Source organism: Aquarana catesbeiana, linkage group LG03 (genome assembly GCF_042186555.1).
Source record: "Aquarana catesbeiana isolate 2022-GZ linkage group LG03, ASM4218655v1, whole genome shotgun sequence".
Lineage (NCBI taxonomy): Eukaryota > Metazoa > Chordata > Amphibia > Anura > Ranidae > Aquarana > Aquarana catesbeiana.
The window spans coordinates 428,364,496-428,381,061 of NC_133326.1; the positions used below are offsets into that span (position 1 = coordinate 428,364,496).

Consider the following 16,566-nt stretch of genomic DNA (forward strand, 5'->3'; position numbering starts at 1 on the left):
TTTTAGTAAAAAATTTTTTTAAAATGCTCCCAAATTTGCAATTGGTGGGGGTTATATTTGCTATGAATGGCTGTGATCAGTGGCTTGTCAGCCAATAATTTTTCAGCAGAGTCTAGGGGTGATTTTGCTATAAGTTAATGGTCGCTAAAGCAACATGGAAAAAAGGAATGTTTTCACTGTAATGGTTACTGAGCTGGCCAGCTGCAAGCATTTCTGTTCCACCATAATTCATTGGTTGAAGTGGATGGACTTGCATCTTTTTTTAACCTGACTAAGTAACATTTACATTGGTGGCAGTGAAAAGGTTAAATATTACTGCAGGAAAATTGCATACATATCAAATGCCTTTATTATGTAGCTCTCTGATTAGCGATGACATTTTGACTAGGTATTAGAAGGCTAATAAGTATTAGAAGAAATAGACTTTTTGAAATTAATGTATTTTTGTTTTGTGACAGGAAATTTGTCTGCATGGAATTTAGGATCCTATGACTCTTTTTTTTCTAAGGTATGTTTTTATTAATGCATTTCTAACTTACACCAATGTTTTTCCATGCATTATGAGCAACATATAGACTTTTTTAATAAAGCACATTGTAATTTTGCGCATCAAATCGGAAGAAATTTGGGGGGGGTCATTGAACATAGTTTTAGTCTGTAGCAGAAAATTGCATTGTGAGAAACATTAAGCCATTTCTTTTTCATGGCCAGGAATCATTGAAACCTGACTGATAATGATTGCAGAGTGGATAGTGTCAGTAATGCAGTGTTTTGCTTGCGTCTATCTAGCAAGGTTACTCTATGGTATAAGCAAGGAAGCTGAGATTTCTGCAGTGTGTAAATTGTGCTTTTTACTATACAAAGATGCTGTACATACAAAACTATTACAATATTAGGAAGACAATGCAAGACTGACACATATCAATAACAAGCAAAATGCCTAGCAAACTAAAGAGCCTATGGTCTATAATAGTACAAATACACTTAAAGGTTACTTATCTTCTGTTACTGTATGTTCTTGATCTCCATTGGCAACGAATCTCCTGGAGCATCAGGCAGTGTTCTTGTATCATGAGTGGTGGCTTCTGATCTTCAAAGCATGATGGTGTGTGTGTGTCTCCCTACTCACCCCTTTTATGTGTCAGGCTGTTTGCCATAGTTATCAAACAACAGAAAACATGCCTGTTTACTGTAGCTGTAGAAACAATGGACTGTTGAAAACTGACTGTTGAAAACTGTATCTACGTACAAAAATGGTATCTACGTACCATTGTCTACTCAAACCAAGACAGTAATTTAACAGCCATTCTTTCAGTTTGAAAGCTGAAAGAATCTTAAACAACTAATGTCTTACTTGTTTACTGTAGCTATAGAGTCAATAGCCTGTTAATTGAACACTCAATTGAATACAACAATGATATCTACCCCCATTGTATAAAGCAGCATTTGTTTGAGAAATCTACTCAAGCCAAAAACTGACAATATCTCTATGACCAACCACTATTGTGTAATGTTATGTCCCATGTATCAAGTCTGATTAATAAAAAAAATCATATTGTAACAAACGCAACACATTCCGCCCTATTTTTTTTTTCCTTTCAGACTCCATACAGAAAATCACTTCATTACTATGAAAACTCATTTTAAACATTCATTTTCCTTGAAAGCAACACCTCCCATTTCTGTCACTGAGAAGGTGTTTCAGTCTTTAACTAAAAAAGTTCATTAGAAAGTCCATTCTAAAGTTCTTTAGAAACAAATGCAGGCTTGTAATACGTCAAAGGCCTTGCTCTCCACAGCTCTTGCGATCTTCCGTCATTCTTTCCATCATGTAACCACTTTTCTCTGGTCTTCCTATGGATCAAATCGGAGACAGCCCGTGGAGTGGAAAACAAAGAGGATTATCTGTTCCTTCTAATAATACATAAACAGTAGATCCAGGCCCTTCAGCTAAAATCTCTCATCTAAGTGGCTTCTTGCCTGGATATCTGACTAACACTTTGCCCCCTGCCTGTACCCACTTCTGACCCTCCCAAAGAACATCAATAGGGAGGAGAGGAAATATACTGATATTTCCCAGAAGTTCACTGCTGTTTATTTTGGAAGGTTTGCTGTTATGTAGCCTCACTTTCCACTCTTGCTGAGAAGTATCCACTAACCAGTCAGAGTCCCAGCCACTGTCTTGAAGCTCATCTGTCAATGCAAATGTAACTTCAAACCTTCCAGCCAGATTCCCTCTCATTCCTAGATAGGCTTCAGCTTCAGATACATCACTCTTGATTTCTATGTCATGGGAAGCAGTAACATGGTATCTGTTAAGCCCTGTTCTTTCAGGAACCTTACATAAATACTGAACTCTGCACTCCAGCTGTGGAATCTGTGCCCCAGCCCCTACCATCCTCTCATATGGTGTGCTTTTGGCTATTGGCCTAGAATTTAACATGACTGCCTGTGTGAGGACCCGATCCCACCCCCTTAGTGTATGTGTGGGTGTAAGTTTGCGTATCTGGTCCTTCAATAGCCCGTTGTATCTTTCAATCAAACCAGCTGCCTGTGGATGGTATGGGATGTGGCACAACCAGTACACTCCAGAATCTTTGGCCCACTGCTGTACTGTTGATCCAGTGAAGTGTGAGCCGTTATCACTTTGGACTTGTTTGGGACAACCATAAGCAACAACAAGTTTCTGGAGCAGTTGAAGCGTTGCGGCTTGATCTGCACATTTGCAAGGATGAACAAGCATAAGTCCTGAATAGGTGTCCACTGCAGTGCAACGATATCTCAGTCCATTGTTTCCCCGGGGCAGGGGACCGATGAAGTCAATCTGCCAGATCTCTGCAGGCCTCTCACCCCTCTTAATCGATCCGGTGGAGTACTTTTGCAATGGCCATTGTCGCACTTCTCCACACACTGTACAGTTCCCTATTACAGTCTTTATCATGTCCATGAATATAGGCAATCCTCTCTGCTGTGCCCATTCATATGTTGCTTTCTGCCCCAAATGTCCAGATTGCTTGTGGGCCCAGTTGGCCAAGTTCATCAAGACAGGATCAATTGGCACAACTGCCTTCACTTTGGCGATTTCATCTGCAACTCTGTTATAGTTCTCAAAATCTGGGACTAGGGGCACATGTGCATCAACATGCCCCACTTTTATGGTGCGGGAGTGAGCTTCCTTACAGATCTAGTCCCAGACTTCCTTGCCTCCCCACACCACCTTTCCATGAATCATCCAAGAGTCATCACCACCGCTTTCAACTCTGCATACTGACTGGACCCTCCAATTCCGGTCTCCTGCAGGATTGTGTCTGTACTTGGGTTGTAGGCTGCTGATGTCCATTTACGTCCAGACGAGGTGACTATGGCTGAACCATCAGTGAACCACGCTGACTCCTTCATGTGTTCTGACAGAGACTCAAAGGGTAGAGCCTCTTGAATGGGGGATGACTGCAGCACAGGAATTTCTTCTTCTGGCAGGGTGCTGGTAAAAGTAACAAGCCCAGCCATCCCCTGATGAAGCCACGTGACCCGTGACGCCACGCATAGGGACAGGCACCGCCCACTGTCAGCAGTGTATGAGCTCGCCGCTCCTTTGGATACACTGTACCGTTGGTTGCTTTACTGTGTGAGTACCCTGTATGTTGCCAATGTTTAATAAAGCCGGAAACATACTCTAAATACTACACTATATGGTATTTCCATTTACTATGATGTTCCCCATGCATCTGAGGTCTGATATGTGACAGTCCATAACCTAGGACCCCCTGCACAGGAGACACCACCAGCGCTGTCTGTTCTATGCTGTAACCTCAGTATAGTGAGGTAAGGGGCCATTATCTACCACTAGAGGATTGTTGCATGGAGAAGATCCTGTTATACACTTCACATCCACCACTCTTCTGAACAAATGTTATCTAAACCCAGCTGCCATCTGCACTATTTAATTGTCTGTCATCACTAAAGAAGCATTTAAGCTGTTTTGTTGTTGCACTAAGTCACCTTGATTGAACTGGATTATTACTTTTTCAAGTTTGAGCACCCCCTGTTGGCGCTGGACACTATACTGCATGTTGCACAGTTTTGAAGATCACTTTGGACATTCAATGTAACATTGTATTATTTGGCATTTTTTGCTTTCATGTTATTTAGTTTTTAGCTATTCATTCATTTATATGAATCACGGTTGATTGAACTATAATAATTCCCGGATATTAATTCACAGCACTTTGTACTAACACTTAATGTCTCAGTGGTAATCACTATTTTATTGAAAAAAATTGTTTTTATTTTATTTTATTTTATTTTATATTGTAGACTTCACTATGGTTTTATTTCTTCACTCAAGCTGAGATACATATATGTATAGCCTTTTTAGGTGGGCTCCACGTTTTATCTATTATTTTTTTATGCACATACTGCTTGCAGGTCCACATAGTGCGATACCCCTCATTGTGGTTTAGATCACCACCTTATGCCTCAGTGAAGGCAAGAGTGTAGCCCCCTACCCAAGTACACCTATATATTGTAGTCTATTGCAGGATTAGCGCAGCACCATCCCCATCTCTCAGTTAAAATTTACACCAGGGGCTAAGGCTGGACCCCATTCGGTGCAGGCTGCTTTTCCCTATCTAAAATCACCTATACCACCATTTCTTGGTAGCGCAGGAATAACATACCCTATAATACCCCCTCTTTCTTGAAGGTACCACTTCCATTTCATCAGTGTCTGGTTCTGGGCCACAGCTGCCCTAGTGGACAGTCCATTATCTGCAGTATGCAGTATGGATGGTGACTGTGTCCTTTCCTGTAATGGTCTCTAAATTTTGATGTGCTGTTGTAGGCCCCAAAGAGATACTTCTCTAGGGGCGTGTATCTCTTCTGTGCCCCTGTCAGTTGTTTGGACCAAAATCCAATGGGTATTGCTCTCAGTCCTTTCTTTTCATTTGGCTGCCATAGACTCCAAGATATGGTACCATTCTGCTCCACTACATCTAGCTGAAATGGTACTCCTTGTCTCACAGGTCCTAATCCTTGATGCTGCAAAATAGCTTCTTTAGCAGCCAGGAATGCAGTCCGCTGCTCTGAACCCCATGAGAACTCAGTCTTTTTTCTGGTGACATTATATATAGGCCTCAGAATCAGTCCAAGATGTGGGATGAACGATCTCCAGAACCCCACAACTCCAATGAACTTCTGTGCCTCCTCTTTGGTAGTAGGGGGCGACAGAGCCTGGATAGTTTGCACAACTGTCTCTGGAATTTTCCTCTGCGGCCCAGTCCACATCATTCCCAGGAATTTCACTTCTGTGGCAGATCCTTGGACTTTGTCTCTGTTGATAGCCCACCCTCTGTTCTCCAAGTGCTCTATCAGCAGGTGCAGTGCTTCAGTTACATCTTCTTTTGTTGTAGAGATCATGATGTCATCAATGTAGTGGAACACAGCGACATTCAAATTCAGGGTACTTAAATCACGGGCAATGAGTCCATGACAAATTATTGGAGAATGAAGTTAGCCTTGCGGAAGGACAGTGAAAGTGTACTGGCGGCCGTCCCACACTATAGCAAACTGGTCTTGACACTCTGGGTCTATCAAAATCGAAAAGAAAGCATTAAGCCAGGTCTATCACAGCATGATATTCTCCTGCATTTTTAGCAATTTTCTCAACAATTGAGATCATATCTGGTACAGCTGACTTCAATGGAGGTGCCACTTTGTTTAGACCTCTGTAATCCACAGTCATTCTATATGTCCCATCAGGTTGCTTTACTGAGAACACCAGAGATGAGAAAGGACTTACAGCAGGTCTAAGGATCCCTACTCTCAACAGTTCTTGAATAGTCTCCCTAATTTCTTTGTGGCCTCCAGGAAGTCTGTACTGCTTGAGACAGACTGGCTTCTCTGGTGGAGGAATGTAGACAGGGGTCCATTTCGCATGACCTCTGACCACAGCCTTCACCTCCCTAACCAGATACGCTTTATCAGGATACCCGAATGTGAATGTACCTCTTTCAGTCTGAATTGACTGACCTTAAAGTACATCCATCCTAAGAATATTTTCGGGTAACTCTGATACCAAAACATTTGTCATAAATCCTGATCCCTTGCCAATAGCCAATTTCACCCGTATCCAAACTGCTGGTGTGGTTTGCCCTCCCAAACCTTCTACATAAATCAATTCTCCTTTGCGATGGGAAGGATTTCCTTGCAAAAGTGTAACTTCGGCCCCGCTGTCAACTAAAGCCATTACATGTGTAGGAGAAGATGACTTCCCCCACCATACAGTGACAGGTGCATATGGGCGTCGGTCTCCTGCTGTCACTGCCCTCACGGCTATTACAGGAGACTCACCTTCCCTTCATAAAGGATAAGGAACCTCCCAATCCCCTTTTCTGATTCTCTCTAATTCCTCCCTAGGATAAAGGGGTTTGGGTTCATGTTCAGTTTTGGGAATTGGTTTGGGGCTAACAAGAGGGGCTGTTCTGTTTCCTCTAAGTCTAGGCTGATGTTATCTTCACTAGGAGTAGTGTTTCTAACCCTGACAGTTTTCCCTACTAAATGTTTCCACCTCTTCAGCATTTCTGCAGTAGAAATGCCATCTATCTCATCTTTAGTTACTCCTGCCTTTAATAGGTCCACCCACATTGCTTTTCTAGAAATAACAAGCCTGGTTTTCTCTTCACCTCCTGTCTTCTCTACTCCATTCCCTTTCTTTTCTGTTCTTTTCTGCTTGTATTCTTCCTGTCTGGCCTTGACCTTATCTACTGCCCTGACAGGTTTTGTTTTAGTCTCCTCTAGCTCCCCCAACTGGCTTAAAAGGGTTGTGGCTTCATGAATCTTGCTGTTTAATCCCAGGCCTCCCAACAAGGACAATAATGGAGCCCTGAGATGAAATGGTGCAGACTTCATCAGCTTAGAGCGCAGAGCAGACGTAAAGGGTTCCATATCTGGACCCATCCATTCTGGAAACTTATTTAATCCGGTTATACAATCCATCTCACGTAACCTGGAAATACCCTCTCCTATTGATCTCCAGGAGTAGGTATTTTCCAGGTCAGTAGGACTAGCGTATACTCGGACTATTCCATCTCTCACGAGGTCTAACAGTGAAAATTTCACGCTAAACTCTCGGGCTTTTCGCATTGCCTGACGCAATTGTGGATCATGGGTTAACACTCCCATAGTCACTGCTTCCTTACCTGACAAAACAACACTGTCCGCCCCTTCATCCCATAAGCGTAAGAGCGAAATCACTAGGGGTTCCTCAGACCTTTGTTTGTATTGTTTTGCCAGCTCATGGAGTTCAGTTTGTGTAAACTCCCGTACTTCTTCAAATTCAACATCTCTGGGGTTGCGATAATGCACCTCCCCATCTGCCATATCCTCTCTATCATGTTGCCGTTTCCTATGCTTAGTAATAAGAGGTCTGGCATACTTTTTCTTTCGCACTAGCAGATCATCATGTGAAATATCAAACTCTATCTCCTCATCCTCACTATCATTTGAGGAAAGCACATCCTCACAATCCCAATTTTGGTATGTGACAATGGCACTTACCCTGGCTTTACTAACAGGTTTATGGCCCTTTCTTTTCCTTAAGGCATTAATTGATTTGGTCATGAGGGTTGCACACCGCTCTTGCAAATCATCAGCCCGACTAACAGTTGAACGCACACATTCTGAAGCAACTGCTAGCTGGTCTTTTAATAACTTAACTTCTGCCTCCGCCTTCTCCCTTCTCTGTGATTCAGTGTAAATAGCATTAAGGAAATACCAGCCCACTGTGGACACTGTCCTCTTCTCTTTTTTACTTAAATCCAACCCCTTAAGGATAAAATCTACAAAATGATCTGAGACTTTATCACCCCAAGTCAGGTTCAAGGGAGAAGCATACTTCACAAATTCTTTGGCAAGAGGCTCCCACTCATTGTCTCTGGCCCAGATAGGTAAGCTGCACACTTCCTTCTGGCCACCAGAACCCTCTGCAGCCTTGCTTTTCCTAAACAGCTTACGCAGCATTTTACCTAGCACAAGCTACACAACACACTACAGAAAAAACAGGTGTGCTTCAATTGAACTATAGCACAGATCCCGGACGAGCCCCCAATGTTTTGCTTGCGTCTATCTAGCAAGGAAGCTGAGATTTCTGCAGTGTGTAAATTGTGCTTTTTACTATACAAAGATGCTGTACATACAAAACTATTACAATATTAGGAATACAATACAAGACTGACAGATATCAATAACAAGCAAAATGCCTAGCAAACTAAACAGCCTATGGTCTATAATAGTACAAATACACTTAAAGGTTACTTATCTTTTGTTACTGTATGTTCGTGATCTCCATTGGCAACGAATCTCCTGGAGCATCAGGCAGTGTTCTTGTATCATGAGTGGTGGCTTCTGATCTTCAAAGCATGATGGTGTGTGTGTGTGTCTCCCTACTCACCCCTTTTATGTGTCAGGCTGTTTGCCATAGTTATCAAACAACAGAAAACATGCCTGTTTACTGTAGCTGTAGAAACAATGGACTGTTGAAAACTGTATCTACATACAAAAATGGTATCTACGTACCATTGTCTACTCAAACCAAGACAGTAATTTAACAGCCATTCTTTCAGTTTGAAAGCTGAAAGAATCCCAAACAAGTAATGTCTTACTTGTTTACTGTAGCTATAGAGTCAATAGCCTGTTAATTGAACACTCAATTGAATACAACAATGATATCTACCCCCATTGTATAAAGCAGCATTTGTTTGAAAAATCTACTCAAGCCAAAAACTGACAATATCTCTATGACCAACCACTATTGTGTAATGGTATGTCCCATGTATCAAGTCTGCTTAATAAAAAAAAATCATATTGTAACAAACGCAACACATGCAGTGGACGGTGTCAGTAGTTTATTTTTATTATTTATAACTTACAATTTTTTTTTTTTTTTTTTTTTACAGTTTTTTTTTTTTTTTTGTAAGGAACTTCATTGGGGTGCCTTGGTGAAATTTCAGGGGTCTTTGAGACAGAGAAAAGAACTGAGGACCGAGATTCCCCAATCCCTTTCTCTGCAGCCTCACTGGACAGTGAATGAATGGAAAGTGCTCTGTGCTGAACGGCTTCCTGTTCATTCACAAACTGAAGCATAGTAAACACAGTTTACTATGCTTCAGTTATGAATGAATACACTGAGTGATCAGTACCGATTAATTATTGTGTTCATTCAGAAAAGGAAGGGGCCAATAAATTATATTTACTGGCCCTTTTCTTCGCTTCCCAGAGGGGAAGCCAGCAGCACTGTGGCGGTTGGGGGGAGAACAAGGGGGGCCCGGGCAGCAGAAAGCAGAGGAATAAGGACAGGAGGGGTGGCAGGGGATGGCATATATGGGTACTAGTCCCCTGTATTTTCTTCCTGTGGCAGCTGAATGCTGGTGCAAGGGAGAGGGGGAGAAGCCTACCTTAGCTTCTGCAGGAGGAAAATACAAATTAGTTCCAATAAATTCAGTCCCCGCCATCTCTCCTGTCCATGTTCTGGGGGTTGGCAAGGAAGCACAGTATTTGCGCAGTGTGTTTTTTCAAACGCAATTTTTTTGAAAAAAACAAACTATAATTAATTTTAATGCACAAAAACACAATATAATATCCAATTGTTTGGTAAAAGATGATGTTACACTGAGTAAATAGATACTGTACTATACATGTCACACTTTAAAATTCTGTTTGCCCATGGAACGGAGTCAAACTATGGTACTTTAAAATCTCCATAGTCAATGCTTTAAAAGCCTTTACAGGTTACCAGTTTAGAGTTACACATGAGGTCTGGTGCTATAGTTATTGCTCTCCCTATAACATTCATGGCACCACCTCACATGTGTGATGTGAACATCATTTACATATCAGTGCTCGATGGACGTATGCATTTGCCTTTGCGCACAAGCACTGGGAAGCTTGGAAGGCGGTGGGACATTCTGCCGCATGTAAAATTGATCCAGCGACTTTTTAGCTGCTCAGATTGCTTTAACTTTATTCAGCATCACCGGCTGAAAAAAATAAAAAATAAAAAAATTAATACCAGGGTCATGATTGCAGCTGCAGCCGTGGCCCTGATATAACCACTCAAACCCAAGGACATACAGGGATGTCCTACGAATGGGAAGTGGTTAACTACCTTTATTATATAAAATTTGATGCTATACATACACAAAAAATTCCTTCAATCAAGTGATAATAAAGTATAATTGTGCAACCCAAAACTGTGCAAAAACATCAAAAGTCACTGCAAATGGTCAAAAACATGTGAATCTGTCCACAACAATTATATAAAGTGCAACCAACAATCCTCCCCACTGGTGTATAAGGGATTCCATTCTGTTCCTGGTAAATATAGAAATCCACTCTACTCTTCGATTCCACAATTGTTCCCCTTCTGGTGGCACACTCACCTTAATACATTGACCACTTAAAAGGATAGAGTGAAATGTGGCATACTAAAAATAAGGTCCAACCAAAAACTTGAAATCTTTAAAGGCAGCAATGGACAAAAAAAACCCCTCCCATATAACAATGTCATCAATGAATTTATCATGGAAGAGAGGAGGCAAATATTGTGCAACATGCTGTATTTATTAAAAGTATTAAACCAAAGAAGAAATCCACTCACATATGCTGGTGCTGCCCACATTTAGAAATACAGCATATGAGAACAGCTCTCTTTCCTGGTCATACTTGTGTGCAGCAGCCTCCATTTAGTGGCAGGTTCTGCCGCACCTGATGACCTTTACAAATGAAACACATTGGGAGGAGTCAAAACTTAGTAACGTCACTACATAGGAGGTTGCAGTCACATATGGGCAGAAAGTAGAGTGGTTCTCATATGTTTCTAAGCTTGAATATCCTGGGTGCAGTAGTTTTTTTCTTTGTTTTTTTGTTTTTTTTTATGTAATCTTTATTTTTAGATACATTTTCTTGATATAACATTAAAATAAAAGCAAATGAAAACCAAACAGGACAGAGAATAGTTAGATTCTGCACAACATAGCAATTTGCTCGTGTGTCTTCATATCATACAGAATGATCAGGCCCGATTGGCCATCCAACATAGAGGGATTAGGAGACAAAAGTGTCAATTTTAAAAAGTACGCAAACATATGAGTCATACCACTATGGATTTGTCTCTATTCCTACTAATAGACATAGGCAGTAATCATGAGCACGGTAGAGAGTTAAAGCTATTTGGCATGCATAATCTGCAAATGTGGATCTTAAGAATCGGATCTTGAAAACAAAAATAATAAAGAAAGGAAAATAAGGAAAGAACACTGCACTCATGACATCTATGGGAATATTTCTGCAGGTTACCTCTCCAGGGGTCAATTCAAATAAAAATAAAACTGATAACTATAATAATAGCTGTTCTCCTCCCGTCAGGGTGGGGTCCCTCGGTTGTTTGTCAGTACTTGCCTTTTCAACATAGTGTTTCCAGGCAGCCCAAACACCATACCATTTATCGTATCTATCTTTGCACCTCGCCATCCACTCCTCTGCAGCCATAATGTCATTTACCAAGCAGATCCAATCTGATCGGCTTGGAATCGTACTACTTTTCCAATGAATGGGGATCAATCTTCTGGCTGCATTCAGAAGGTGAGGTAACACTGATTTTCGGTAAAGGCTGAGAGGAACGACTGGGACATGCAAGAGAAAGCCCAAGGGAGAATCCAGCAGGTCAATACCAAAAACGTGGTTTATCTGAGATCTAATGTCCTGCCAGTAAGGTCTTAAATTGGGGCAATCCCACCATATATGTAGGAAGGAACCCCTTTGTCCACACTCCCGCCAACAAGTGGCCGAGGAGGTTGGATATATTCTAGCGAGTTTAGTGGGTACTCTATACCATCTTGTTAGTACCTTGAACCCATTCTCTTGCATTTTTGTGTCTACTGAACTGGCATGAGTAAGACGGTATAGGTGATCTAGCTGCATGTCAGAGAACTCATGGTTTAAGTCTCTTTCCCACTCTCGAATGTAGTTTGTTTTCCCCAGAGGCACCCGCCTTAAAAGTAGTTCGTAGAGGACAGATATAGAATGAGGTATTGGATTAGCGGCCATGCATAGCTTCTCAAAAGGGGTGGATGATGTAGGGGAGCGTATGGCTTGATGTAAGCCATGTGCAAAATGCTGAAGCTGCCCATATCTCCAGCCATCTAATGGGAAACTACCACATTGGGATCTAAGAGCTTCCAACGAGAGTAATCCCTGGTCCTGAAAGAACCGGCCACACCTTACCTCCCCATCTGCCATCCAGGTGCGAAAGAAAGACGGGTGTTCCCCTGGGGCAAACCAAGGGGAGCCACCCAAGGGAGTCAATGGGGAGAATGGAGGTGCCAGCTGCCCTGAGTTATTCAGGGTATCCCATAGCTTCAATGCATGGGCTGTCAATGGAGAAACATAAGTGGATAGGCCTCTATGAGCCTGGGGTAACCAAGGGGCATGTGATAAATTATGACCTGCTAAAAATTTTTCGAATGATACCCAGACCTTAGTGGTCACCCCATGGTGCCAGTCCAATATCCGTTGTAAGGCGATCGCCTCATAATACATGCGGAGATCCGGGACGCCCAGGCCTCCCAACCGCTTTGGTCTCTGTAAGGTGCGAAGAGCCAACCGTGAACCTCACCCCTGCCAGATATATTTTACAAACACACTGTTGAGGCTCGAAAAGAAAGACCTGGGAAGGGAGATAGGGACCATTTGTAGATAGAACAGAATGCGACATAGCACATTCATCTTTAACACACTGACTCGGCCCATCCATGAAAAGGTTTCCCTGTCCCAGCCATGTAAATCTGATTTTATAGTTGATAATAGTTGAGTGTAATTATTATTATATAACTGAGAGCAAAGAGGAGTGAGATAAACTCCAAGGTACTTCAGACGGTTACAACACAACTGAAAGGAGAAGGAAGATTGCAACCGTGTACGCAAACTCGGGGAAACACTCAGGGGCAAGATCTCTGACTTAGTATAGTTTATTTTAAAGTTAGCAATAGAGCTGAAGGTCTGTAATTCAGCCATGATGTTGGGGAGAAAGATCAACGGGTCAGCCACATAAAACAGGACATCATCTGAGTATGCAGATAGTTTATGTTCCTGAGGTCCAACGTCAAAGCCCTTAATGTTAGGGTTAGCTTGTATCCTATTGAGCAATGGCTCCAGGGTGAGGGCAAAGATGAGAGGGGACCGTCTGGTCCCGTTTCTAATAGAGAAGGTGTCAGAAAGAACACCATTCACCTTGACTCGGGCCTCGGGTGGCTATATAATGATAATATCCATGATAACATTTTAGATCCCAGCCCCAGCTTAGTCAGCACGGCTCGAAGATATATCCAATGCACCCTGTCAAATGCCTTCTTTGCATCAGTGGAGAGCAGGAGACAGGGTGGATGGTCAGCCTGCGTCTGCGCCCAATGGATCCACTGAATCGCTTGATTAGAATTATCTCTCACTTCCCTGCCGGTAATAGACCCTGTTTGATCTGGATGGATGATGGATGGCATATTAGGTTGCAGGCGATTCGCTAAGACCTTTGCCAGGATTTTTATGTCCGTATTCAGGAGCGAGATAGGTCTATAAAAACTAGGGACCGTGTGATCCTTCCCATCTTTGGGCAGGACCGTAATATGTGCCAGTAGGCCCTCTTTAGGTATAGCAGTGCCCGAGGCTAACACGTTAAAATATGTGCATATGGGGCTAGACAGAAGGGGGAGGAAAGCGCGATAATATGCATTTGTGTATCCATCAGGGCTTGGGCTTTTCCCTTTCGGCAGATCTTTGACTACAGTTTCTAGTTCTGTCTGAGTGATAGGGTCCTCTAGATTTTTAATGGTTTGGGCAGTGAGTTGGGGGGTCCGGGCCTCTGTGACGTACTCCATGAAATGAGCTAGCTTTTGGTCAGCTGTCAGATTGGGTAGCGTGTTAGGGAGCTGGTATAGCTGAGCATAATACTCTCTAAATGCTGCTGCTATCTTCGATGAGTGGATCACAGACTGGCCACTCCCAGACTGAAGTTTGTGTATATGGTTAGAGGCCTGTTGTCTTTTTAGTGCTCTAGCTAACATCCGCCCGCATTTATTCCTATGTTCGTAAAATTTATGGGAGATGTAGCGAAGTCGGGCATGAATCCGAGTGTCCAAAAGAGTGGCGAGTTCTGAGCGAAGGGACTGGAGTTCTGATGCTAGTTCTGGAGTCAAACTACGCTTATGTTTAAGTTCAGCTAAGTGGATTTTCTCCAAGCGGGATTGAAGGTCTCCCTCCTTTGCTTTCTTTAGTCTCGTGCCTTGGGAAATTAATTCCCCCCAATCACCGCCTTGCGATCCTCCCATATAGAGGACCACCCCACATCTGCTGTGGAATTTTTGGCAAAATATCGGGCGAAAGTATCTGACACGCTTTTAGACACTATAGTATTATCCAGAATGTTCTCATTCAGACATCAGGTCCATGACCTGGCCTCGGAGGACAGTGGATGTATGGATACGGACACTGGAGCGTGATCCGACAGGGTAATCAAACCTATCGACGCCCCCACTAGCGTCTCTAGGGAAAACTGATCCATCATCACCATGTCAATGCGGGTGTATACGGCATGAGTCGCCGAATAGTAGCTGAAATCTTTGATGGTGGGATGAAGTAATTTCCAGCAATCAACAAGGTGATGAGACTGTAAGGTTTTCCTGAAATGTTTGAGGAAGGCAAATGAGTGGGTGGAACGACCTGCAGAAGTGTCTAGCTCAGGATCGGGGCTGACGTTGAAATCTCCCCCCACAGTCAATCGACCCTCCCTAAAGTGGGAGAGGGACTCTAAAAGAGAATCCAAAAAGGTGAGTTGGTGGGTGTTTGGAGCGTACACGGTTGCAAACGTAAATTTACGGCGTAGGATGGTGCCTTTAACAAAAAAATATCTGCCATTTGGGTCAGACAACTGATCCACCAGGATAAATGGGCATTGTTTATGTATAGCTATTGCCACACCACTCGATTTAGCTCGAGGGGAATTACTAAAAAACCATTGGGAATATAGGTGGGTGGGAAGGCGGGGGACCGAGTCAGTGCGAAAGTGTGTCTCCTGTAATAAAAGGATCTGTGCCCCCATGCGTTTGGTCTCGAGCCACAACTTATTGCGTTTCAGTCTTCACGAGTGAATCGGGGGCTTCAGTAACCAAAACTGCAGTGTTTATCCTCATGACACAACACAGGAAGCACCTCCATGGTTAACAGAGGACAGAATTAAAATTAGACTTGAGAAACTTAACATTAATAAATCACCGGGACCAGATGGCCTGCATCCGAGGGTACTTAGGGAACTCAGTCAAGTGATTGCCAGACCGTTGTTCCTAATTTTTACAGATAGTCTACTGACTGGAATGATACCAGCTGATTGGAGAAAAGCCAATGTAGCACCAATATTTAAAAAGGGCCCAAAATACATCCCTGGGAATTACAGACCAGTTAGCCTAACATCAATAGTATGTAAACTCTTGGAGGGGATGATAAGGGACTATATACAAGATTTTAGTAATAAGAACGGTATCATTAGCAGTAATCAGCATGGATTGATGAAGAATCGTTCTTGCCAAACCAATCTATTAACCTTCTATGAGAAGGTGAGTTGCCATCTAGATAAAGGAAGGCCCGTAGACGTGGTGTATCTGGATTTTGCAAAAGCATTTGACACAGTTCCTCATAAACGTTTACTGTACAAAATAAGGTCCGTTGGCATGGACCATAGGGTGAGTACATGGATTGAAAACTGGCTACAAGGGCGAGTTCAGAGGGTGGTGATAAATGGGGAGTGCTCAGAATGGTCAGGGGTGGGTAGTGGGGTTCCCCAGGGTTCTGTGCTGGGACCAATCCTATTTAATTTGTTCATAAACGATCTAGAGGATGGGATAAACAGTTCAATCTCCGTATCTGCAGACGATACTAAGCTAAGCAGGGCAATAACTTCTCTGCAGGATGTGGAAACCTTGCAAAAAGACCTGAACAAATTAATGGGGTGGGCGACTACATGGCAAATGAGGTTCAATGTAGAAAAATGTAAAATAATGCATTTGGGTGGCAAAAATATGAATGCAATCTATACACTGGGGGGAGAACCTCTGGGGGAATCTAGGATGGAAAATGACCTGGGGGTCCTAGTAGATGATAGGCTCAGCAATGGCATGCAATGCCAAGCTGCTGCTAACAAAGCAAACAGAATATTGGCATGCATTAAAAGGGGATCAACTCCAGAGATAAAACGATAATTCTCCCACTCTACAAGGCTCTGGTCCAAAATATAAAATTGATGCGCTTTAAAAAGTGCACAATATGCTGCTATGACTAAACTTAAATCCAGGAATAAAAAATGCATACATGTGAATAAAATAAATAAATAATTATGGTGCTAATACATGTGTTAAAATTGCCAAAATAAATCTTCAAATTGGTGATGTGACGGTGAATATAAATAAAATAATAATAACACTCTGAGTACAATGTCCAGGCAGAGATAAATAGTGGGGGAAAGTAAAAATA

At 42.5% G+C, this 16,566-nt stretch overlaps 1 protein-coding gene across 1 annotated transcript in view; it reads left to right on the top strand.

Annotated features, from left to right (window-relative positions):
- Nucleotides 1-16,566, top strand: part of LOC141132416 (electrogenic sodium bicarbonate cotransporter 1-like) — an 890,811-nt gene that overhangs the window by 619,827 nt on the left and 254,418 nt on the right. The window contains exon 12 of the mRNA XM_073620775.1: nt 459-508. Coding sequence (XP_073476876.1) covers nt 459-508 — 50 coding nt within the window. The remainder of the gene's footprint in view (nt 1-458; nt 509-16,566) is intronic.